Source organism: Nannobrachium achirus (genome assembly GCF_963921795.1).
Source record: "Nannobrachium achirus genome assembly, chromosome: 6".
Lineage (NCBI taxonomy): Eukaryota > Metazoa > Chordata > Actinopteri > Myctophiformes > Myctophidae > Nannobrachium > Nannobrachium achirus.
The window spans coordinates 25,550,775-25,574,362 of record NC_137815.1 but is presented as its reverse complement, the minus strand read 5'-3'; the positions used below and the strand labels follow the sequence as shown (position 1 = coordinate 25,574,362).

The window sequence follows — 23,588 nt, the reverse complement described above, 5'->3', positions numbered from 1 at the left end:
AGCCACTGACATCAGACTGTTAACACCACCCAGCCCTACAGTAGATGAAGGCAATGTTTAGGTGTGTTAGATGAGTTTGAGTGCGTTAGTTTTCCTACCTCCATCTCCTGCATGGCCACCTCACAGGCGGCTCCCAGGCCTACAGCCAGAGGGGTGGGAACTGTCCCAGAGCGCAGGCCTCTCTCCTGGCCACCGCCATTCTGTAAGGGCTCCAAGCGCACCCTGGGTCTGCGACGCACGTACAGAGCTCCTACACCTGAAACAAACGCACCTCATTAGTAGGAGGAACAGTTGTAATAGCAGCAGTAAGAGTGAGTGTGTGAATGAGTGAGTGAGTGAGTGAGTGAGTGAGTGAGTGAGTGAGTGAGTGAGTGAGTGAGTGAGTGAGTCAGTGAGTGAGTGAGTGAGTGAGTCAGTGACTGAGTGAGTGAGTCAGTGAGTCAGTGAGTGAGTGAGTGAGTGAGTGAGTGACTGAGTGACTGAGTGACTGAGTCAGTGAGTGAGTGACTGAGTCAGTGAGTGAGTGAGTGAGTCAGTGAGTGAGTGAGTGAGTGAGTTAAACCAACCTTTAGGGCCGTAGATCTTGTGTCCACTGATGGACATGAGGTCCACCTTCCAGTCAGTGACGTTCATGGGAACTTTCCCCACAGCCTGAGCTGCATCCGTATGCAAGTACACTCCCTTACTACGACACAACTGACCTGAGAACACAGGAGGAGGAGACCACAGAGGAGGAGAGGAGACAAGAGAGGAGAGGAGGAGAGATGAGGAGGGGAGAGGAGACCAGAGAGGAGAGATGAGGGCAGGATGAGACGAGAAGAGATGAGAGAAAAGGAGACAAGGTGATGAGGAGGGGAGAGGAGAGTTGTTTAACAATATGGTTTGTAATATTTTGGTTTAATTAGATTAATAAAACCAATTACCAACTTTTAATCCCATTCTCTGCCAGAATGTGTGTGCATGGGCCCGCACGCACACACGCACGCACACAAACGCACACGCACACACACAGGCTACTAGTAACTACATCCTGCTCAGGAAGTAGTACTGTTCTTGGAACTGAGAACTCTGAACTTGTTCTGGGTCACCCTTCTTAGGCGAAAAGAACCATACTTCGTCATTTCATGATATCATTTTGACCTTGCCGTCGACTGTGACCTTGTCCTTTGCCCTTTTTGGCGTTAATCACCTCTTCGAGGAGGCCGCAGAAGTAATTTCTCTATGGAAAATAACTTTGGGTCATCTTAAAATCGTCTCATATAAGCATTGTGTTCCAAAAGTAAACAAACTGTCTCTGTGATATTGTCATGGAGGAGGCTCTGTAACGTTTACGATAGTCAGTCACTCATATTTGAGTGACTGGCGAAAATGTAACGAATTCTGCGGCATGTACAGTAACTAATTTGCGTTTTCTCACCGTCAGTTGATGCAGGATCATTTGTTTATTTTTGGAACACAGTTCTTATTTGACGCAATATTAAACAAGTCTATTGGAATTCTGAATGGGGGGGGGGGGGGGATGTGACCCAGGTAGGATGCGTAAATTACATCAGACTTTGTTTCTCTATAGTGTTGTTAAATTTGTGTTGTCATGGTGATGATGCGTTGCCATGGTTACCTATCTCCTTGATGGGCTGCAGGACTCCGATCTCGTTGTTGACGGTCATCACCGACACCAGAGAGGTGTCTGGTCCCATACACTCTTCCAGGAGCTACATATGTATGCAAAGATTTCGAAAAACGTATCACTTTACATTCATGTTTTTATTTTATTTTCCCTTTCATTTTCTAAACTAAACAAAACTAAAAAAATATACTATTGACCTTGTGCACTTGCGCGAACGAGCGTGCGTTCATAGGTGTGTGTGTGTGCGTGTGAGTGCGTACCTTCATGTCCACCAGGCCGTTGGTCTGGACAGGTAGATACGTGACTCTGAATCCCTCAGACTCCAGAACCCGACAGGAGTCCAGGACACACTTGTGTTCCGTCTGGGTGGTGATCACATGACGCTTCTTAGCCTTGTAGAACCTCGCCACACCCTGCCCCAAAGCACCATGGGAAGACACAACAGGAAACTGAACTAGAATCCAAATAACTGTGTGTATTTTGCCACCAGTTAGCTGACATCAGTATAATTGGTCCTCACTAACACTCATTATGATGTGACGTCATTGGTAGGCAGATTTGGTAATTTAGAGGGGGGGGGGGGGGGGGGGGGGAATTTTGTCGATAAATGCAAGAACAATGTCTTCTATTTCAGCATAATAACTTTAGATTCAATTAGCTTGGACGACCTGTTAGGTTGAAACGTGTCTGCGTTGCTCTGTCTGTGGAGAGGTAAATAAAACGGCACAACATTGTTGAGCCGTGCACGTTGAGACTTTTGTTTAATCTGGAGTGTTGCGGGCATTCCGCTTTGCAGTACTTACTCTTATTAAAGATGTATAATCTACATCTCTGACTTCTGTAAGGAGTCTTTTAAATGTATTTCTTCCAGTGCAGCTGGCTCTCTGGTGGCAGCGTTGTGCCCAATTAAACTTCATAATACAATTGTGTCACAAGCCCAAAATACCACATCTACAAGATGGCACAGCACGTGAAGGAGTCTTACTTTGATTGACAGGTTATTGGACTCCGTGGCTCCACTGGTGAAGATGATTTCTCTGGGATCTGCTCCAATGAGATCTGCTACTTGCTATATATACATGGACACACACACACAGACACACACACACACACACACACACACGTGAAGAGCCCTGGGTTACATTCCATCACACAAGCTGTAACATCTTCTGGAAAAAAATGATCGACAATATAAACATACATATTAAAATAACATGAACATTATAAACAGTATAAAGATAAAACGTATGCCCTGTGGTATACATTGTAGTACAGTGCTGGCGTGCAAAAAAAGCAGAACTTTGACAAATATCGAATGAAAACTAATCAGCTAATAATAAGGAACAGCTCTCACTGTCTCTCCACCAGTTAAGAGAAAAATAGACGCAGTACAAGTACAAAACATGTCGGAAGTTTAATTACATGTAATAAAGGTTAGTGTGTGAAACCTATTAGACCTTAATCTTCCTATATTTATACTTGATGTGTGTCCAACGTGCATGTGTGTGTGTGTGTGTATGTGACTGTGCGTACCTTCCTTGCTTTCTCCATAGCGCTCTCACTCTCCCAGCCGTAGGCGTGTGTCCTGGAGTGAGGGTTGCCATAGTAATTCACCTGGTAGGGCAACATCGCATCCAGCACTCTGGGGTCCTACACACACACACACACACACACACACACACACACACACACACACACACATGAATGAAAACAAACAGCATCCGCATGATAGCATGATGTAAAAGCCATTTGAGTGACAGTGACAGTTACCATGGGGGTGGTGGCCTGGAAGTCCATGTAGAGAGGTCGAAGTTCATCTCTCTCCAGGTCTCGACTCTTTATCACCTCTGGACAATAAATAGCAATAATAATATTATTATCATCATCATTATTATCAGTAGGGCTGTCACGATTATGACGTTTTACATGATGTTTAATTGTGTTTTTATCGTTGACAATTGCATTTCTGTTTGGCTTGTAGGCTTAGTTTAAAGTTGCAAATGGCAGATATGAAACATACGGTAACCTACAAATAAATAACTGTATACATGAAAAAAGAACATTGATAGTTGAAATAGCCGATCTACAAATTCATGTGTCGCATTGTGAGCTTGTAGATCTGCTATTACCACTAAATATATGACAATTTTTCAACATGGAAACGAAAACGACGATTGCGGTATGTCAAATAATTGCGATTAGACGATTATGTGATACTTGTGACTGGCCTATTTATCAGTGGATAACTATCAGACACAGCACTAAAATACCAGGATGTGTCTTTGAAACAGAGAAAGAAGTGTAAATGTTGGCCTGAGGGTGGCACTACAAGAGAATGTTGGCCTGAGGTTGGCCCTTATGGGGGTCAACAAAACTAGTATTGTGCCATTGTTATGAGGAATTATCCTGTGGTCACCAAGTTGACATTTTGTGTGGTGCTCAAGTTGCTCTCCAGGCAGCATGAATGTGCTCAGGAAGTTTCACAACAATTTACAGATTACATTGTTGATGTCCTTCTAAAAAGTAACTGCACCGTTCAAGATGAATAGCTCCATGCGAACTAGTTAGGAATCTCTTACTAAATAATATGTTAATCATCCTTTACTTAAAGCTGCACTCGAAAACATATTTTAATGAATCAATCTGTATGGTAGAGTATATACAACTAGTAGGCCTACAATGTGCAGTGGTTGGATGTGTTCTCCCTCCCTACTCTTCCATTGAGAAATGTAGACCCTGGTCTCAGTAGGACCCCTAGGCTACTGATTGACAAGTAGAACTTTCAGTCTATCTATAGTTTCAGCCCTACAGACCAGTGGTTCAAAAAAGTGCAGGTCATCCGGGGACATCCAGAGGTCCTTATGCAGTTCCAGGGAGGTTCCCAGCTTGATGATTACTTAATGTTGCATCAAAATCACTGATGATGCGTTGTGAGTTCTTAGATATGCTGTTAAAAATACAAATAATAATAACTTTTTTGGGGAAATTTAAAATGTTTGTCTTGTATGGGGGTCCCTGGCACCGCACAACATGTTGTCAAATGTGGTTCCGCGACACATTCTGATACAGTCAATATTCCATCGTTACGTATCTGTTTTTCCACATCGCATTACGTGAACGAAAGTAGCCTGCATTGAAAACATGCAACAGAAATAGGCTAAATGTGCAGCCAGGAAACGAGAAATTCTTCAGACAACCACTCAATGAGCAGTATAGTCGTTAATTATGATCAATTATTGATTGATTGCTTTACCTTTCTGTTGCGTCGGTCCATATCTGACTGAGAGGACAGAGAACCTCCTGACAGAGGACAGCAGCGTCCTCCCCGGAGACAACATCACAACAAATAAGCAAACTCAACTTAACAGTACGAGTTGAGAGCTGAACACAAGGTTAGGAGGTTGTAATGAAACAGCGCAACGTTCTATAACGCTGTAATGTCGTTCTCAGTCAGTGTGGTTCAGAACTGGAGGAAACGTCAATAACATTCTGTCAAGTCCACCACATTGAAAAAGTGTAGTTCCGGTCCTAACTTTAAAAATAAAACGTTACTGGTAGAGCGATAGAGACGAGCCATGGCAGAGAACGTCGTCTCACAACATGCGTTATACTTTTACTTTGAAGGCAGGTGTATTGTGCTGAATCATGCTGACTTGACTCCTCTTACACAAGAACGCAAGAACCGGAAACACTTATCCCGGGGAACTGCGTTCTCTCTTCTCATTGGTTGTTCCTGGATGTTCGTGTTGTTTTGGGGCGGAGCTAAAAGCTGTTTTGGTTTTCACTGCTGAAATAATGGAATAAGTTTGCATTACCAACTTGTACAACTGTCATAGAATGACACAAATAACATAATGACGTTTTAGTTTATATATTTATCTGAATTCCAATAATAATTATTATAATAAGTGTGAGTAACATAATTGTATGCTATAAATGTAGCTTTAGGATTAATTTTAGGCATGGCAAATCAATGTCCTTGTCTACTGTAGATAAGACCGGCAGCCGGCAGGATACATAAACAGCACCTTATAGCAAACATAAGAGTTCTATTCTCACAAAATATAGAGATTATTACCTTACAGCACTGCTACTGTGCATTTTAAAGAAGACTCCCTAATCAGGAGATAAGCTACCGTCAGGTCATATGTAGGAGCAGTGTCCAAAAATGTGTTTGAAAGAATCCGCCTGACGGTGGCGCTAAATGGGACAGATCCATGTTGATGACATGACTCTAGACATGTGTACCACTTTGCGTGATTTTAGGGCAAAATCTGTAGGAGCAGTGTCCAAAAATGTGTTTAGCGAAAATCGGCCTGATGGTGACGCTAAATGGGACAGATCCATGTTGATGACATGACTGTAGACATACTGTGTACCACTTTGCGTGATTTTAGGGCGAAATCTGTAGGAGCAGTGTCCAAAAATGTGTTTTGCAAGAATCTGCCTCATGGTGGCGCTAGAAGAGGGCTATGTGAGAAATGAGGGGTGGAGGTTGTGGTTTGGCAGCCAAGGAGTGTGTGTGCAATGTTTGGCATGGATAGGGGCAACGGTGGCGGAGATATGAGTAGGGGAAAAGTGTGACGTGACGTGACGTGACGTGACGTGACTGACAGACTGACAGCCGGTGGAGGTTTTGATAATAACTGCGACCTGACGGTCGCAAAATGATGGTTGTGCAGCGACTCACGGCCACCTGTAAGTGGACACCACAAATGTGTGTGTGAATAGGTAAATGTAAAGCTCATTGTAAAGGGCTTTGGATGAAGGCGCTATATAAATGCACCATTGTCTTTCTTTCATGCGGTTGAAATTCTCACAAAGCTCTGTCACCATTTAGTTAACACCAGTTTTCTCACGACTCATACTGGTTCTAGTGATTCATACTGCCCTCCTAATACATGAGGTGGCTGTGTTTATTGTGGGCTCGCCTGGAAGGCACACGTATGTTATCTTCATTATTTATTTATATATATATGTGTATCTCCTCAAAACTTTGGCGCGATTCATCTCCTAAACGCTTACACCTTTCAACACCATTCAAATGGTTGTGTTCAGCTTACTGAGGACACGTGTGCTTGTATTTTTCTTTTTGAAATGTTTTGTAGTTTTAGAGAAATTTAACCTAGAAAAGAAGAAAGTTTAAGGATCCTGATTGGTTGTGATATGTCCCTGGCAACCGGCGGCAACCAGTGGAATGGCGGACTGTCCCTTCAGGCTATAGAATTTAAGGATTTTACTGTAGGTCCCAGTGGCCTGAGGGGACAGTCAGCCATTGTGTTGGTTGTTGTTGGTTGTCAGGGATATCAGTTGACAGGCTTTTCAATAAGGTACAGTCGAGTACAGTAGAGTACATAAAAGTACAGTACAGTAAGGTACAGTAAGGTAGTCAGGTACAGTAGAGTACACAGTACAGTACAGTAAGGTATAGTAAGGTACAGTAGAGTACATTAAAGTACAGTACAGTAAGGTACAGTAGAGTACATTAAAGTACAGTACAGTAAGGTACAGTAAAGTACAATACAGTACAGTACGGCACAGCAGAGTACAGTACAGTACAGTAAGGTACAGTAGAGTACATTAAAGTACAGTACAGTAAGGTACAGTAGAGTACATTAAAGTACAGTAAGGTATAGTAAGGTACAGTAGAGTACATTAAAGTACAGTACAGTAAGGTACAGTAAAGTTCAATACAGTACAGTACGGTACAGCAGAGTACAGTACAGTAAGGTACAGTAAGGTACAGTAGTGTACATTAAAGTACAGTACAGTAAGGTACAGTAGAGTACATTAAAGTACAGTACAGTAAGGTATAGTAAGGTACAGTAGAGTACATTAAAGTACAGTACAATAAGGTACAGTAAAGTACAATACAGTACAGTACGGTACAGCAGAGTACAGTACAGTAAGGTACAGCAGAGTACAGTAAAGTACAGTACAGTAAGGTACAGTAAAGTACAGTACAGTAAGGTACAGTAAAGTAAAGTACAGTACAGTACAGTAAGGTACAGTAAAGTGCCGTAGAGTACAGTACAGTAAGTTACAGTAAAGTAAGGTACAGTAGTGTGCAGTCAAGTACAGTACAGTAAGGTACAGTAGAGTACAGCGAAGTACAGTACAGTAAGGTACAGTAAGGTACAGTACTGTACACAGGGTATAGCTGCTCAGATTCACCGCTCCACTTCGAACAGGCCGGACTGGGCCCGTCAGTAAAATGAAAGAGAGCATTGCCTGGGCCCGTCAGTAAAATGAAAGAGAGCATTGCCTGGGACCTTGACACCTTTTACTATTATTTTTTGGGTGGAAGCGAGCCCACACTGTTTCAAAGGAACAGTATTTCTAGTTTTTATTATTATTATTTTATTTTATTTGAAAAAAGAATTACATTGAATTAATGAAAAATGTAATCGAAAAAACATGGAACCCTCACGTATTAGGAGGGCAATATGAGTCACCAGAACCAGATTTCGATGAATCTAACATGGTTAAAATGGAGTTTGAAGTTACTTTTGGTTATAGGAAGGGGGTGTGTCTGATAAAATGTATCCACGAGTTTCCAACGCCCCATAGTGCATTGCGCAGACGCTGTACCAAGCTTCCGGCGCTGCAGCCGAGTGTGATCTACAAGCTCACAACGGTTGCATCTGCGACGCGACGTGAGCTTGTATGTCTGCTGTTAAACCGGAAGTTTGGTGCAAACAGGTCCAAATAATCTCCAGTAAACTCCCGCGGAAACAGGTGGATATGAATTGAGCAACTTAAAAACTGCCCGGGGTGTTCACAAAAGCCTGAGTAGACGATCAAAAGTGAAATATCCCTTTAAGTATATAGGAACAAAACCTCGACATACCAGCTTATGTCACGTGTGACTGACAGGGCAAAGGTCAGCTTTATCTGGGTTAGTAGACCTCTCACACACACACAATAATGCCCATAATGTCCTTTCAGAACACACGTCATACTTGTAGCTCTATGCAAGATGATTGTACTGCATAGCTTGGACTGCAACACTGGTCACATGAATGAATGGCATTCCAGAGAAAAGCAGATTTCTTTCACAGATGATATTACAACGGAAAATGATACTATGCATCTGCTGCATGTTATTCTAAAGATACGTTTGTGTTCATACATTACTCATCTATAGAGTTGCCTGGAACGAGAGGGGCAAAGGTCATCCTTAACTGGGTTATCATATCACACAGAAAAAACGTGCCTCCGAAGTGTCTCTGGAAGAGTTCATGTCGTCCGAAGCTAACTACAGTTAACACGGACACACACATCTACTGACAGAAGGGTGAGTAAAACAGTGTGCGTGCACTGCAGTGTGTATCGTATGCAGAGTATATCGAATGTGGTGCGTATCATATGCCAATGGGTTTCACTAAGTTACTACTTAAACCCTATAAGTCTGTATTTTGTTTAAATGCTTTGAGAAATGTATAATATTCTTTCAAATATGTTAACAACACAAATCTTGTATGGGGGTTCCTGGAACAAAATATTTTCAGATACGTGGACGTAAGAAATGTTTTGAGAACCACTTGTTCAGCCAAACATCATGTTCCTGTTTGTGCACATGATTCTGTTCTGTTTGTGTACTTACTGTTTACTGTATGTTGTACTGTCAGTGCTCCAGGGGTCCTGATGTGTGCTGTGTGTCCATTGAGGGTGTGTCTCACTGTGGGTCGCCGTCATCATCACGCCCGCCGACACCTGCACAAACTACACTACCCAGTAGTCAGTGGGAACAGGAAGTATAGGGTAAAGCAGGAGGCGGAGCAGATGAGTGCAGCACAAATCGACCACATCTTAAAGGTCAGCAAATCAATCAATCACTCTCTCTCCATTGGCTCCCGGTTGTTGCCTGCACCGAGTGCGAAACAATGATGTTGGCCTACAAGGCAACCACAGGCATATGGCACCCCCATACCTTCAATCCTGATCCAATCCCAAAACCTCTCCCGCTCACACAAATCAGCGAACACAGGAAAGCTGTCTGAACCTCCCATACAAACACCCTGGACAACGCTCTAAAATAAGTTAATTCATATTATATCTCAAGACATCACTGTTTTTTTGTAGAAGAGTCTAGGACCTAGACTCTAAAGCTCAGTCGACACCAATGATTTGCACCGCAACAACTTGCCGATACAACCACTTGGATCCCCAAACTGCACCGGCCTGCAACTGCTCAATTCAGACCCTGCGACTAGTTGAAAGATGCAACTCGTTGGTGTGGACTGGGCTTAAAAAGAGCTTGGACAACGCTCCACACATCCTAGACTTTTCTCCCTCATGGTTCCCAAACAGTGGAGCAAACTTCCAAATCCCCATTCAGAACAGTCAGAACTGCCGACTCATGAAGACTCCACCTCACCCCCCAAGCCCTCTCCTCTTTAGACTCCACCTGACCGTTTAGCAATCTGTACCCCTTCTGGCCAACTTCTGCCTCGATCGATGTTAGCAACTAACCAAGACATGACAAGTGATGACCATCTTGGTCAATTGTTCACGTTTGTTTAGCTTTGTTTTTGTTTTGTTTTTAACCACAGAAATGTAAATTCGATAGCATTTATTTATTTAAACACATACTTATACTTGGTTCAATGTTTACCTGGTTAGCCCTAAAGAGTTTCAATGTGAAGTTGTTTTTTTGATTTTTGATTCTAGTTTCAGGGTTTACCTGGGATCCTAGTTTCTTGAGGCACTACTACTACACAGTCTCTCATTCTATGTGATTACCTTGCTTATTGTACGTCACTCTAGATAAGTTGTTTGTGTAATTGTCCATCAATCCATTGCCAGGCCAACGAGTACAGCCACACCTTCCCCAGAGGCCCAGCCTCCCACGGTGCTCAGGGTTTCCATAGTAACCTGTTGTCAGCCAATCAGCCGTGTGAGGACAGTCGCGGCAGCGCGTCCTGCCTGTTGGGCGGGCAAAGGAGCGTAGGGGGCGGAGCTCTGCTGTTTGGGGTGTTTGATGGACATGCAGGCATGTATAGGTTTTTATTTTATTGAATCAATTATTGCTGGTGTGTGGTGTCTTTAATGTTGTTCATTGGGCAGGATGATATTGTATACTTGTGTTAATAATTGTTCGATGATGTTACTCTTCCTATGGATGTATCTTTGTATTTCTAAATGCACTCACTGTATCTATAGCTGTAAGTAACATAAACTGCTGTGTGTCCATGGCACCTGAACTGTCTTTGTGTCTGTCTGTCTGTCTGTCTGTCTGTCTGTCTGTCTGTCTGTCTAGGTGCTGCCTGCGCCCAGGCAGTCAGTCACAGACTCTTCTATTACATACAAGTGGCAACGCTTCCGCTAAAGACACTACAGGAGATAGAGGTGAGACAGCTTCATTGTTTTGTTTAGGCAGAAACCTTTTATCTCCATATATATATATATATATATATATATATATATATATATATATTTTAATGACTGGCAGAAATTATGTAGCAGAGTGGCTCACATCCTCAGCTGTAACTGTTTGTGCTACTAGGGATAATAGCAAGGTTAAATTTTGTTTACATGCACGCGGGCGTGTGTGTGTGTGTGTGTGTGTGTGTGTGTGTGTGTGTGCAGTCAGCAGTGGAGGAGTCGAGGCCCGTGCCTCCTCTGTTGGAGTTCTACCAGCAGCCCAGGGAGCAGACGAGTGGAAGAGCTCACCAACCACTGATGTACTCCAGGCTGAGGATGTTCTGGCAGGACCTGCTGCAGGACGCACAGGAAGACACCGCCCTGCTGGACACGGTCAGTATTACACGCAAGTAAATACTCTAGAACAGGGGTCTTCAACAGGGGGTCCGCGACCCCTAGGGGGTCCGCGGAGGTACTGCAGGGGGTCCGCGAAATTATTATGAAAAAAAAAAAAAAATTCAAAAATGTTTTTTTTTTTTTTTTTTTTTTTTTTCATTTTTCACATTTGTTACAAAATAAATCATGATTCTATCCATTTTTAATAGCTTGAATACATGATTACTATGCAATTGACAGATTGTTGATATTATTGACATTGGTTCTCAGTTAATAAGTAGTATGTTTAGAAATGGTAGTGGTACGGCCCACCCTGCTCGCTGTAACTTGTACATGTTTAAAATAAAAAATATGTCGTAGCCCCGACCCCCCCACCCTACGAGGTGGTAGGGGGTCCCTGCTCCATCTCCCCATCAGTTTGGGGGTCCCTGGCCTGAAAACGTTGAAGACCCCTGCTCTAGAAGAAGAAAAAGAGCAAATTACAAAGTGCATTATCTTTTTCATATCAGTGCATCTATTTTCACTGCTTAAGTTGTTCATTCATAATATTTGTGTAAGTTTGGGACCCACCCAGGGGAGCCACAAGTACACTATTAATATTTTTCTGTGATTATAATGTGTTATTATAATGTGTATATCAATTATCACAATTTAAAGGTGGGGTAAAGTGATCGAGTGGGGACGGGTCTTGGTGTGCGTAAGGCCCACCATCATGACTGGAGGAAGGCCGTCTCCTACAGGGAAAACTGAAGCTGCTTTTTTCTCCTCACAAAAGAAAACTGAACACCTTCACACCTGTACTTCATGGTTGCGATGACATCATAATTCAGTGTGTCTCTTATTGGTGGGTTGGTTGGTTGTAGGAGGGGTCAGACGTCAGCGCAGCTTTGGAGGAGGCCTTTGTGCGTCTGGACAATGACCTTTCACTGGAGGCTCAACTGGACCTGGCCACCAGCTCACTGGGGACCAGCTCACACAGGTTACCTCAATGTTGTTTACACTGGAGGAGATCACATCCAGATACTAGATATGTTCAGACTGCAGGCAAATCCAATTTGTTTCACAGATCCGATCTTAGGACAGACTGTTCACACTACGGTTGTTACAAACAGTGGCACGAAATGCGTTGTGATTACTCACATCAAATTTGTATTTTGGTAATGTCTCTTTCATGCAGGTTGATGGTTTTATTTATGTTGTAAAATCAATCAACTGTATTTAGAAAAAAATATATTATGTTGCTTCATCAGCCTCATAATCATGCTCTGTGTGCATGAACAACATAGTCATAACACAAACAGCAATTTAAATAATGCAAAATAAACGCCCACTTGCAAGAGAAAAGATTGGATTTTCTTATTCAGACATCAATGATCTATCTGAATAGGTTGCTGCGCTAACAAGTATACCCAATGCTTATTGCTTGCTGAAAATAGCCGATCTACAAGCTCAAAGCATGTTGCATGCTGTTACAGGTCGCACTGTTGTTTTTTGGCAAACAACACTGTTGTATGACAAAGTATAACTCTTTCCAGGAACATAACTCTTTCCAGGAACAGAAAGCCTGCAGTCTCCATTAGATTGGATTATCCATCAATGACATCGCTGGCAGACAAGATTCTGAACTGTCCGTGTCCACACAACCCTCCTCTGAGACACAGCCCAAGTAGACAACACTGGTTAGGGCTGTCACGATATGACATTTTACATGACGATTAATTGTCATTCAAATAATTGGTGATTAACGATTTAATTGTGTTTTTGTCATTGATAATTACATTTCTGTTTGGCTTTTAGGCTTTGAAGTTGTACATGGCAGATATGATACATAACCTAAACACAAATACATTACTGACATATTTGACGACTTACTACTTAAAAAATAACATTGATAGTGGAAATAGCCGATCGCGTTGTGAGCTTGTAGATCTGCTATTTCCACTATTTCTGACATTTTTCAACATTCACGATTATGACGATTATGACAAAATAATTGCGATAATGTCAAATAATCACGATTAGACGATTATGTAATAATTGTGACAGCCCTAACACTGGTACCATATCATGATGCATTAGTGAGGACAATTAGATGAAGATAGGTTGAAAATGACGTGGTCCTTTAATATTGCGTGTCTGTCCTTTGCCTCAGACGTGTCCCTGCAGGGGACAGTCCCAGAGTGTCCTCTCCTCTCCGCGTGGCTCTGTCTGGCAGCACAGCCTGCGTGGCTCACCTCTCCCAGGGGGTCCTGCACGTGGCCAACGCGGGGGACAGCCGGGCCCTGCTGGGGGTCCAGGAGTCTGACGGACGCTGGTCGGCGTTGCCGCTGACCCAGGACCACACCGCCCACAACCCCGACGAGCTGCACAGGATTCTGGGAGAGCACCCTCCCTCGGAGCACCGAACGGTAGTCCGACACGACCGTCTGCTGGGCATGCTGATGCCACTGAGGGCATTTGGAGACGTCAGGTTTGATTACTATTTTGTAAAGAATACATTAGAGCAGTGTTTCTCAACCTTTTCAGGCCGTGACCCCCTAAATAATCATATTTTAACTGGGGACCCCCACCATGACGAGCACTAAGAGTTGAGGCATTATTACATTTTGTATGACATAGTTCTGTTGTGAAAATAGCCGATCTACATGCTCACAACGCCTCGCTTTGCGAGGCGTTGTGAGCATGTAGATCGGCTATTTTCACAATTTCTGCCTCTAATGTTTGACAATTTGGCCAATGTTTAATGTCATTTTAGAGGTAAAGTCCATACAATGTCACTTTAGAAATGTATAAATATACTTAAACATTATGTTGGTTTGTTTACTGTTGAGAGAGAAAACAATATTTCACATTATGTTAATCATCTGGGGACCCCCCCAAAATAATTTGTGGTCCCGACCCACAGGTTGAGAACCACTGCATTAGAGCACAGTAGACTACTCTATACAATTTACAATGTCAGTCCATTTTGGACCTCTGGTGGTCCCCGGACCCCACTTTGAGAACCAGTGGGCTAATAGTGCACATCTGACTGCAAGGGAGAATGGTATTATGACCAGACATCCCTGTTTGTCAGTCACATCCGTCTGAAACATTAATAGAGGGGAGAAAGAGCAGACTAAGTACAGAGTAAAAGGTCAAGTTTATTAGGTAATGACAGCTCAAGTGGCTAAATATCTGAAAACACAAATTGACATGAATCCAAAATACACTGATTATTGTGCTGTCAAACGATGAAACTATATGGAATGGGGAAATCTCGCTATTGGAATCTATGAAAAGGTTGTGGGGGTCCCTGCTTCATCTCTCTCTGAACTAAGGGGTCCTTGGCCAGGAAAGGTTGAAGACCTGATCTACAGGTTTAATCTGTAATCTACATGTATAATCTGTAATGGACATGTACGGTTAGGGCTGTCACGATATGACATTTTACATGACGATTAATTGTCACTCAAATAATTGCGATTAACGATTTAATTGTGTTTTTGTTGTTGACAATTACATTTCTGTTTGGCTTTTAAGCTTTGAAGTTACACATGGTAGATATGATACATAACCTAAGTATACAAAGAAATTACTGACATATTTGACAACTTTATACTTAAAAAAGAACATTGATTGTGGAAATAGCAGATCTATCGCGACGCGTTGTGAGCTTGTAGATCTGCTATTTCCACTATTTTTGACTTTTTTTTAAATATATGAACATTTTTCAACATGGAAAGATTATGACGATTATGAAAAATAATCACGATTATTTAAAAAAAACATGATTAGACAAGGATTATGTAATAATTGTGACAGCCCTATGTACAGTATCATTTCTAATCTCCAGGTTTAAGTGGAGTAAGGAGGCTCTTGGCAGGATGTATGAGAGCAGCAGACCCGAGGCGGTCGCTGCGGCCATGAGCGTGGCATTCCGCAGAGCGGTGACTCAGCACTACCACACGCCTCCGTACCTGACGGCCCACCCTGAGGTCACCAGACACCACGTCAGACCCCAGGACAAGTTCCTCATCATGGCCACAGACGGACTGTGGGACTTGATGCACAGGCAGACTGCAGTGCAGCTGGTTGGAGAGCAACTCACTGGTCAGTCTATTCCAGTGGCTTAATCCATTTGTATTTATTTGTTTGCATCATCACCAGTCATGGAAGAAGTACTCATATGTTTTACTTTACTGCAAAGAACATATCTACTGCAAAGTAGATATGTTCTGTGCCCACACCCTAGGTGGGGTTGACAAAAGGGCCTTTCTGTGTGGAGTTTGCATGTTTTCCCCGTGTCTCCTAGCCTGTCCTAGGGTAGATACCCTCACAAAAACATGCAGTAATCCTGGTCTCAATAATGCCTCCCCCTGGCCAGCCGGGGCGCCTGATGGAGGGGAAAGGAACGTGGAAGTCCGAAGGTTAATTAGTCAGAAAGTTCATTAGTCCGAATTTAGTTAGGGTTACTGAGGTTAAGGTTAGGGTTAGGCATAGTATTCTTAACAGATTCGGACTAATGAACCTTCGGACTAATGAACCTTCGGACCAATGCCATGGCACCGTTGCTTCTTTTCACCTGACAGGAGGGACTTAGATAACGTGTTCCTTCCACGTGCTACGTCCAAACCGGGGAAGTCCCCCCTGTCAGGTAAAAAGAAGCAACTTGGACTACTCATGCATAGAAGGAAGCATGAGGTCAGTCCGTTGTCTCCCCAGGCGCGGCAGAGGGAGAGCAGAGCCCAGGATTACAGCATAGGCAATTGGCACTGGGTGAAAAAATGGGTTACAAAGTTCGTGGGATAAGAATTATGAAAAAAAAGAAAATATATACTCTTGTTGCAAATAGAAGTCCTGTATTTTAAATGTACAAAAGTATCGGCATTAAAACATACTCAAAGTACCAAAAGTAAAAGTAGTCATTGTGCAAAATGTCCCATTACACAAGTTCCAAATATATGCAAATGTTTTGAGAATATCCGATCTACAAGCTCACAATGTGTCGCATCGCATCTAGCTATGAGCGTGTTCACTACAGAGACAGTGTTTGCAGCATATGACCAATCACAGATACAGCAGAGTGCCGTGTTGTTATACAAACGATTGTGAACTATAATGGCCCAATTCCAATCCGCTCCCTTACTGACTCACTGACTTTCACGCGCGTTCACGGGAAGTCACTAAGTCAGTGAGGCTGTTCCAATTGAAATGGGTAAGTCCGTGAGGGCTCAGGCCCGTCCATTTCTGCACCCTTTCAGTAAAGGCCTCTCCATACTTCGACCGAAATGTTCGGTGAGTTGTGTTTTCCGACGTGCAAATTTCCGAACTCTCGTTCGGTCCAATGCTTTTCAGAAGTCCCGAGGGATATAATTTTATGGTAGAAAAGGACCTTTTGACCGAAAACGGCGGTTTCGGTCGGAGTATGGAAAGGCCTTAAGTCAGCACCGATGCAGACTTTGGCAAAGGAATTACCCACAGTTCATAGCATTACCAGGGGAATCCTCCAAATGTCAATCATTTAAGTGTGCAAATGTGTCATGAATCGCACTTAGACCCTGCATGGCAGTGTCACATGATGAAGTATAAAATGGGGGCTTAATTTATTAAAATGATAAAAGATTAAACATGGAGATATATGGTTTCCTTCCCGTTTCCCAGGTCTCCGCTGGCAGCAACCACTCTCCCCTGACCCTGGGACGACCTTGGGCAGCCTACAGCGCCTCCTGTTGGAGCGGAAGGGGCGGGGCCTGCCCACGTTGGAGGACGCGAACTGCGCCACTCTCCTCCTGCGTCACGCCCTGGGAAACGACGGGTACGGCGGGGTGGAGCAGAAGCGCCTCGCCAAGATGCTCAACCTGTCGCCAAACCTTGCCAGGATGTACCGCGATGACATCACCATCACCGTCATACATCTTAACGAACCTGACATAATATAGACTCATGCTGTAGTTATAGCATGTCGTTCTAATGGATCCAGTGGAGTTATTGAGTCACAGGCTCTAGTTCAAGGGTCTTCAACAGGGGGTCCGGGACCCCTTGGGGTCCTCAGAGTTACTGCAGGGGGGCCGCCAAATCCTTGTGTGATAGGATAATTATTTTAAATGAATTGAACCCTCGCATCCCTATACTCTGAGGAGAACTTCAGACAAAAATAGCAGATCTACAAGCTCTCAATGCCTCGCAGTTGGTGTATAATAATTGCTACTCTGAATTTTAGGAAGATAAAGCATGGGTCAAGACGGTAGGTTGGTGTACAATTCATGGCTAAGGGGATACTGGAGTTTATCCTGCTGATAAGTATCCTAAACAGATCAAGACTTTGGACAGTTCATAGAATGCCAACCATGTTCTCAGCTAACTCCCTCCCCATCAGTGTTGCATTGGTCCGGTCACGCGTGTACACGCTGTCCGTATCTTTTCTGACCAATGACACGCGTGTATCAAAACAGCGGCGCAGTTCGGCCAGTGGAGACGCCCCTCTCGTTCCGCTTGCCTCTGATTGGCCTAAGCCCGTTATAAGTTATCTTGAGTATGACAGTAGTTCGGGTTTTAATGTTAAAGTAAAGGCGAATTCGAATAAGTTTCAAGGAAATGCTAGCCTAAACGACCAACTTCCGTTATCCAGGAATGAAATGGTTTCCGGAAGAGGGCGGGTACGAGGCTAAGGAAATGCTGAGTATGAACGTTAATTCACATTTTATGCCGGTTTCCTTAATAGTTTCATGTCTGCATTTTCTAAGTTATGTCTGTATTTTCTAGTAGTGAACAAAACAAGACAGTATATTTTTTTTATCTTTTCAAAGTGTGTTGTGAGCCGTTTTCACTAATTCGAATTTCTCTTTTGTACCATGCCAACCCATTAAAAACACCCAGCAAAGAAGATAAATAAAATGAGAGGCCTTTCACAGTACAAGTGTCAAGTTTATTTTGAGCACAGCACAAAAGTGTCAAGTGCAGGCTTTAACAGTTTTTTTTAAGAGGGGCGTCTCTGGCCGAACTGCGCCGCTGTTTTGATACACGCCAATGACACGCCTCTCACGCGCACAGCATGCATCAACCCCCAAGTTCACACCTCGACAACGTTTAGTGTCACAGTCACAGAAGGTGATTTAACAAAGGAACGAGCCTGTATGCATATCGATGGACTGACCACTGTCTGAACTTGTTAACTCTTGTAATGTAGGTGTTAAGTGACGTGCGTGTGACCCCACTTCATTCAAATTGCGTCCCCCCCAAACATTGAATCACCAATAACACTGCTCCCCATGATGAGCCCATCACAGGAAACTCCAGTGGGAATAGGCTACCATTTTATTAGCCAAGGCAGTTTTGTGTGGAGTCTGTATATATGTTTTTAAATGAAGAAGACTATATGGTTATGTGATACACAAAATATGTTTCAGATAGGCTACTGCAGCTATTTCCTAATTCCTACACATTGAAGTTGAACATTTATTCTATTGGCTGCTAGTCACATGACATTTTTTCAATTAGGTCTACACAGCTGTTAGCCATAACTGGGTTGTAGCTCTAGCCTCTAGTCTAGGCCACGAGGTTCAGTAAAATGTGTGTTCAGCACAACTCAGCCTTGACTTTTCCCGCTTTCTTTCGTGCTTGCTTAAGAGGTTCATCGCTTGTAAGTTAATTTGGTCTTATTGAGCCTGAGCAGTTCATTTGGTTAAAAAAATACAATCTTGATGTTTATGTACAGTTTATTATTATTATGTTATTGTTTAAACATTGGCTCATTATCCAGTAACCTACTAAACCGACATTCCGACACTGTACAGTATAAAGCCTATTATCCCTTCTCTTTTGGACTACTTCAGGACATCTGACAGTAGCCTATACGCAGTTACAGACTACAGTAGCCTAGCCTAATAATTAACAGGTCACACATGGTCCATTGATATGCACAGTCGGCAGCTTTTGTAGCTTGGTAGAGGTATGAATGGGGCCGCCAATGTATCTATTGTGATGTAAATCTGGCCCAGAAAAACGGCGCCTTGCTCTTGTTACCATTATTCTCCACCAGACGGCGCTGCAAACGCTTATTTGTTGCTAAATACGTTGAAAACGAATCACACGCTTAATGCTGTACAGATAATTAATGTATAATAACTACACTCTAATACACACGTGAATTAATCCTTCCTAGTTTTGTATTTTAGATAATGAATACAACTTTCATCATGCCATTTCTTTAAACAGCATTTTGATCGTCCAGGTCTACTAGAATTGTTATTGGTTTATGGTGAACCATGTGACCAGGAACTTGGAAGCGCCGAGACACATTTTGTGCTCCGTGCCGAAAATAGCAGACCTCCAAGCCCACAACACGTCGTGCAAGTCTCGCACTGTGGGCTTGTAGGTCTGCTATTTTTACGTGCGACACCATCGTGTGACGAAGTATGAATGGGGCTACAATATTTACTAGTTTATTTCTTTAATTATATGATAATGGCAATGTCACGAGACATCATTATGCATCCATATTGAAGAGCGTTGCTCACATCTACGTATGTGACGTGACGCTTAAAATATACACAAATCCACCTCAGTAGTAGTTATTGCTGGGACTTTTTACCCTTGTCCTAACCCATTGTAGGTATCGCTTCTCGGCCTTTTGGCTAAGATCAAGTGTAGTATCTGTTCTTATCAGTTTAATATCTGATACGTCCCCTACCCGGGGACCATATATTAAATTGATTTTTGGAACTGGGAGATGGAATAGGGGCTTGCTCCGTCCACTCCACGCATCGACCTGGTATTGCAGTACCTCCAGGAACGGTGCACCCCCCTCTACTTGTGAAAAATAATTAAAAACAAATAAATAGTCCCACTTATGGCCTAAATTCTTGAATTAAAATTAATATCTAAGTCAATGGTCAGGGTTTCTAAACTCATTTTATTTATTTTGATAAAGTAAGTAGGCCTATATATTCAAGAGTAGGCTACACGCTTTTAAAATAAAAGTATGAGTTAACTTATATTTCACATTTAATTACTGTAATTCTTTCACAATTAATTAATAGTTGTAACTCTTGTTTCAAAGTAACTCTGAAACCACCTGCACTGCATGCTCTGATGTGTTTGCTTGTAGAAGCACTACTTTCTACAAAGCTTCAGTAGAAACACATAAAAACGTAAACAAATTACTGAGGAACAAACTATTACAATATGTTTTACTCCTAACAACACAGAAACCTGGAACTAGATCACTAGATTAACATTTATATTTCTGTCGCGTGCCATGTAGTAGCCCTGTTCGATTCTGCTTCGATAACCTCTTGTCATAGGAAATAGATCGAGAGCCCTGCTACCGCTGGCAAGCGGAGGGGGAAGCTACAGACAGACACCCTAGTGAGAGTAGATGTGACCAATTGCATTTTAGGTAAGACAACATAAAACATCCAACCTAAAATTTGAACACACCCATTTAGGACATGATTAACACCAAAAGTAACTCTGTAACTTGCAAATGACCCCCCACCCCTTGAAAATAAAACCCCAAAATGGTTATTTCTGCCCATTCTGCCTGGTATGCATAAGCTATTCTTCTACTGTTTGCCTATATACTGTTGAATAAATACTTTCAACCCATTTGGGAATTAATAAATACTATAAATAGAAGAAGACTGAGACCTTGACCTTGAGGTCTACTGAGAGCACTGGGCGAGACTCTGGTATCTATGGGTGCATCGCCATATCACGCAATGGTGGGCATCCTCAGATGATCGCCCATGGCGTGCTGGACAGGGCTCTCCCCCGCCCCTGGTGTGACTGTCAACCTGGACTAACTGTCTCCAGTGCGTCCTGACCGCATTGGGCCGCCCGGGCGGGGACTGATCATAAGTCCGACCTCTCAATAGTCCGACCAGGTTAACATTCATCGGGTTAGCATTCACCAGCGTCGGCAGGTTAGCTACTCACCAGGTTAGCATTCACCAGCGTCGGCAGGCTAGCTACTCACCAGGTTAGCATTCACCAGCGTCGGCAGGTTAGCATTTACCAGCGTTAGTTTTACTGAGGTCGGGAGGTCGGAAAAATGGGAGGTCGGAACTATGACATGGCACCGCCCAGGTGGGGACCGGCCCTCGCACAGTGGGCGCTAGGGGTCGGCGACGATGTCGGCTACCCACCAGACCTGAAGACCTTGAAACACGGACCAAAAGGAGTTTAACTTGTGCACGAGTCGAAGGGCTCGCTCGCAACCCCGTGGCAAAGTCAAAGTGAAGGACCTGAAAGATGGTGAACTATGGCTGGGCATGGAAAAATCGAAGTAAACTCTGGAGTCCTGACAATTTGCACGTCCTGACGTGCAAATTGGTTGTTTGACCTGAGTATAGGGGCAAAAGACTAATCAAACACTCAAAGTAATCGCTCATCAGACCCCACAAAAGGTGTTGGTTGACAGCACTCACAGCAGGACGGTGGCTATGGAAGTTGGAATCCCCTAAGGAGTGTGTAACTACTCCTTAGCAAAATGGATGGCACTGGAGCGATGGACCCTTACCTGACCGGAATGCCATGAGGGCTACACCGCAACAAGTAGGAGGGCCGCCGAGGTGGCACGGAAGCCAGCGGGTGCAGATCTTGGTGGTAGTAGCAAATATTCAAAAGAGAACTTTGAAGGCCGAAGTGGAGAAAAACGGCGAACAGCAGTTGAACATGGGTCAGTCGTCCTATTCGGAAGGGTTGGGGTGGTGGTCTCCGCAGCCCCCGGCCGATCGAAAGGGAGTCGTGTTCAGATCTGAGCCTGGGAGACATTGGATCGTCTGCTGGGGGATTTCAACTGTTTAACATTTGTGACCCTGAGTCTATTTTTCAATCAACAAAAACGAAATTATGAAACCCATTTAATCAGAACAAAATTATACACTTTGGAAACCCTGTGTTTGTAAAACGTGCTATACAAATAAATTGGATTGGATATACTGTTTTATATACAATTTGACATTGGTGTAATGGTTAGGTTATAAACTATACATTTATAAAGCCTCACCCCTGCATTTGAATGTATGGTCTATAATGAAGCATCAGTCATCATTTAACCTTGTTGCATTTTAACCTGGTGAAAGAATGCAGGGTTTAATTATTTGGATTAAAAAAAATAAAAACAATCAAAACCAGAGTGCCCCACAATCCTTCAGAGCGACACAACGTGAACAATGACTCAAAGCCTTACATTGTCCTGTAAATAGTGTTTTCATTGAGTTAGCTATGAGTAGAAAAACATTGGAAAAAAACACGAAAAAGACGAGTTTCAAACAGGAGCCAGTCAAGAATTACTATAAAATATAACAAATGTGGAAAAACATTCAAAACTAAAATACTTTATTTCTCATTTAAAAAGTCTGAATCGGAATAGTCGGCCACCAAGAGATTCAAAGAGCATTTGATAATGAGATGTACTAACTAGACTACACACACGTTTTAAAATACATGGAAAAAGTTTGAGGGCGACCGGACCAAACCTCTGGGGGCGACGGGACCAAATGTTGGAGGTGACTGTGATCCAAGGTGTGTTTGAGGGTGAGTGGGCTGGTATTGGTTTTGCACCAGTCTATCCGTCTGAACAGCTCATCTCCGGCACTGATGGCAGCGAAATTGCACACTCCCCCTGGATGCCAGAGCAGAACCTCTGCCCACATTTTTCACATGGACATTAGCTTCCAAAGTTTGTAGGAGTGCTCCGTTTTGAACAAAATGCTTCAAATCACAAACACTGCATGTGATTTGTGATAATTTGCACGCATTTCCACTAGGCAGAGGAACATTTTCAAATCAGCTTCATGGCGCTATAACAGGCAGATTTCCGTTTTTACCTACAACTCCACCGATCAGTATAAAACTTTGTAAGCGTTCCCTAGAAGCCAAGTAAAAACCTTCACTCTGCATTTTTCATGTCTTTTATAGGACCACCAGGAGGCAAATTTATGTAATAAATGATATTACTCCTTCAGACAATTCACACAAATGGGTACACATGATCAAGACGGATCGATTTTTTATATTCCATCCTGATTGGCTAAGCTTGACATCAGTTTTCAGGAGTAGCCCGTTTTGAACAAAATCATAAACTCAGTGTCCGATTGCGATGAAAATCTGCCCTATTATAGCGCCACCAGGAAGCCAATTTTTGCAAAATATGTTTTTAAGTCGCAATGTGTACAAACATCACGCATGTCAGCAAACTTTATCTCTATAGTTA

At 43.0% G+C, this 23,588-nt stretch overlaps 2 protein-coding genes across 3 annotated transcripts in view; one reads left to right on the top strand and one right to left on the bottom strand.

The window, feature by feature from the left end:
• nfs1 (NFS1 cysteine desulfurase) overlaps positions 1–9,295 on the bottom strand; it is a 14,455-nt gene extending 5,160 nt beyond the window's left edge. The window contains exons 1-8 of one of the 2 annotated variants that reach the window (XM_080727527.1): positions 9,234–9,295; positions 3,398–3,474; positions 3,161–3,277; positions 2,613–2,696; positions 1,888–2,040; positions 1,619–1,712; positions 567–701; positions 99–256 (exon numbers count right to left, since the gene is read on the bottom strand). In XM_080727527.1, the coding sequence (XP_080583653.1) occupies positions 99–256; positions 567–701; positions 1,619–1,712; positions 1,888–2,040; positions 2,613–2,696; positions 3,161–3,277; positions 3,398–3,424 (768 nt within the window). In that variant the 5' untranslated portion in view covers positions 3,425–3,474; positions 9,234–9,295. Of the gene's footprint in view, positions 1–98; positions 257–566; positions 702–1,618; positions 1,713–1,887; positions 2,041–2,612; positions 2,697–3,160; positions 3,278–3,397; positions 3,475–4,880; positions 5,137–9,233 lie in introns of those variants that run through there. The other variant, XM_080727526.1, reaches the window with a different exon arrangement.
• Positions 9,275–17,525, top strand: LOC308286486 (pyruvate dehydrogenase [acetyl-transferring]-phosphatase 1, mitochondrial-like; the record flags this gene model as incomplete). Its single annotated transcript, XM_080727525.1, has 8 exons — positions 9,275–9,445; positions 10,436–10,622; positions 10,890–10,978; positions 11,219–11,386; positions 12,253–12,368; positions 13,542–13,859; positions 15,225–15,481; positions 17,033–17,525. The coding sequence occupies 8 exons, from the start codon at positions 9,275–9,277 to the stop codon at positions 17,308–17,310; spliced, it is 1,584 nt and encodes a 527-aa protein (XP_080583651.1). The 3' UTR covers positions 17,311–17,525.
• Between the last annotated feature and the right edge of the window lie 6,063 nt (positions 17,526–23,588).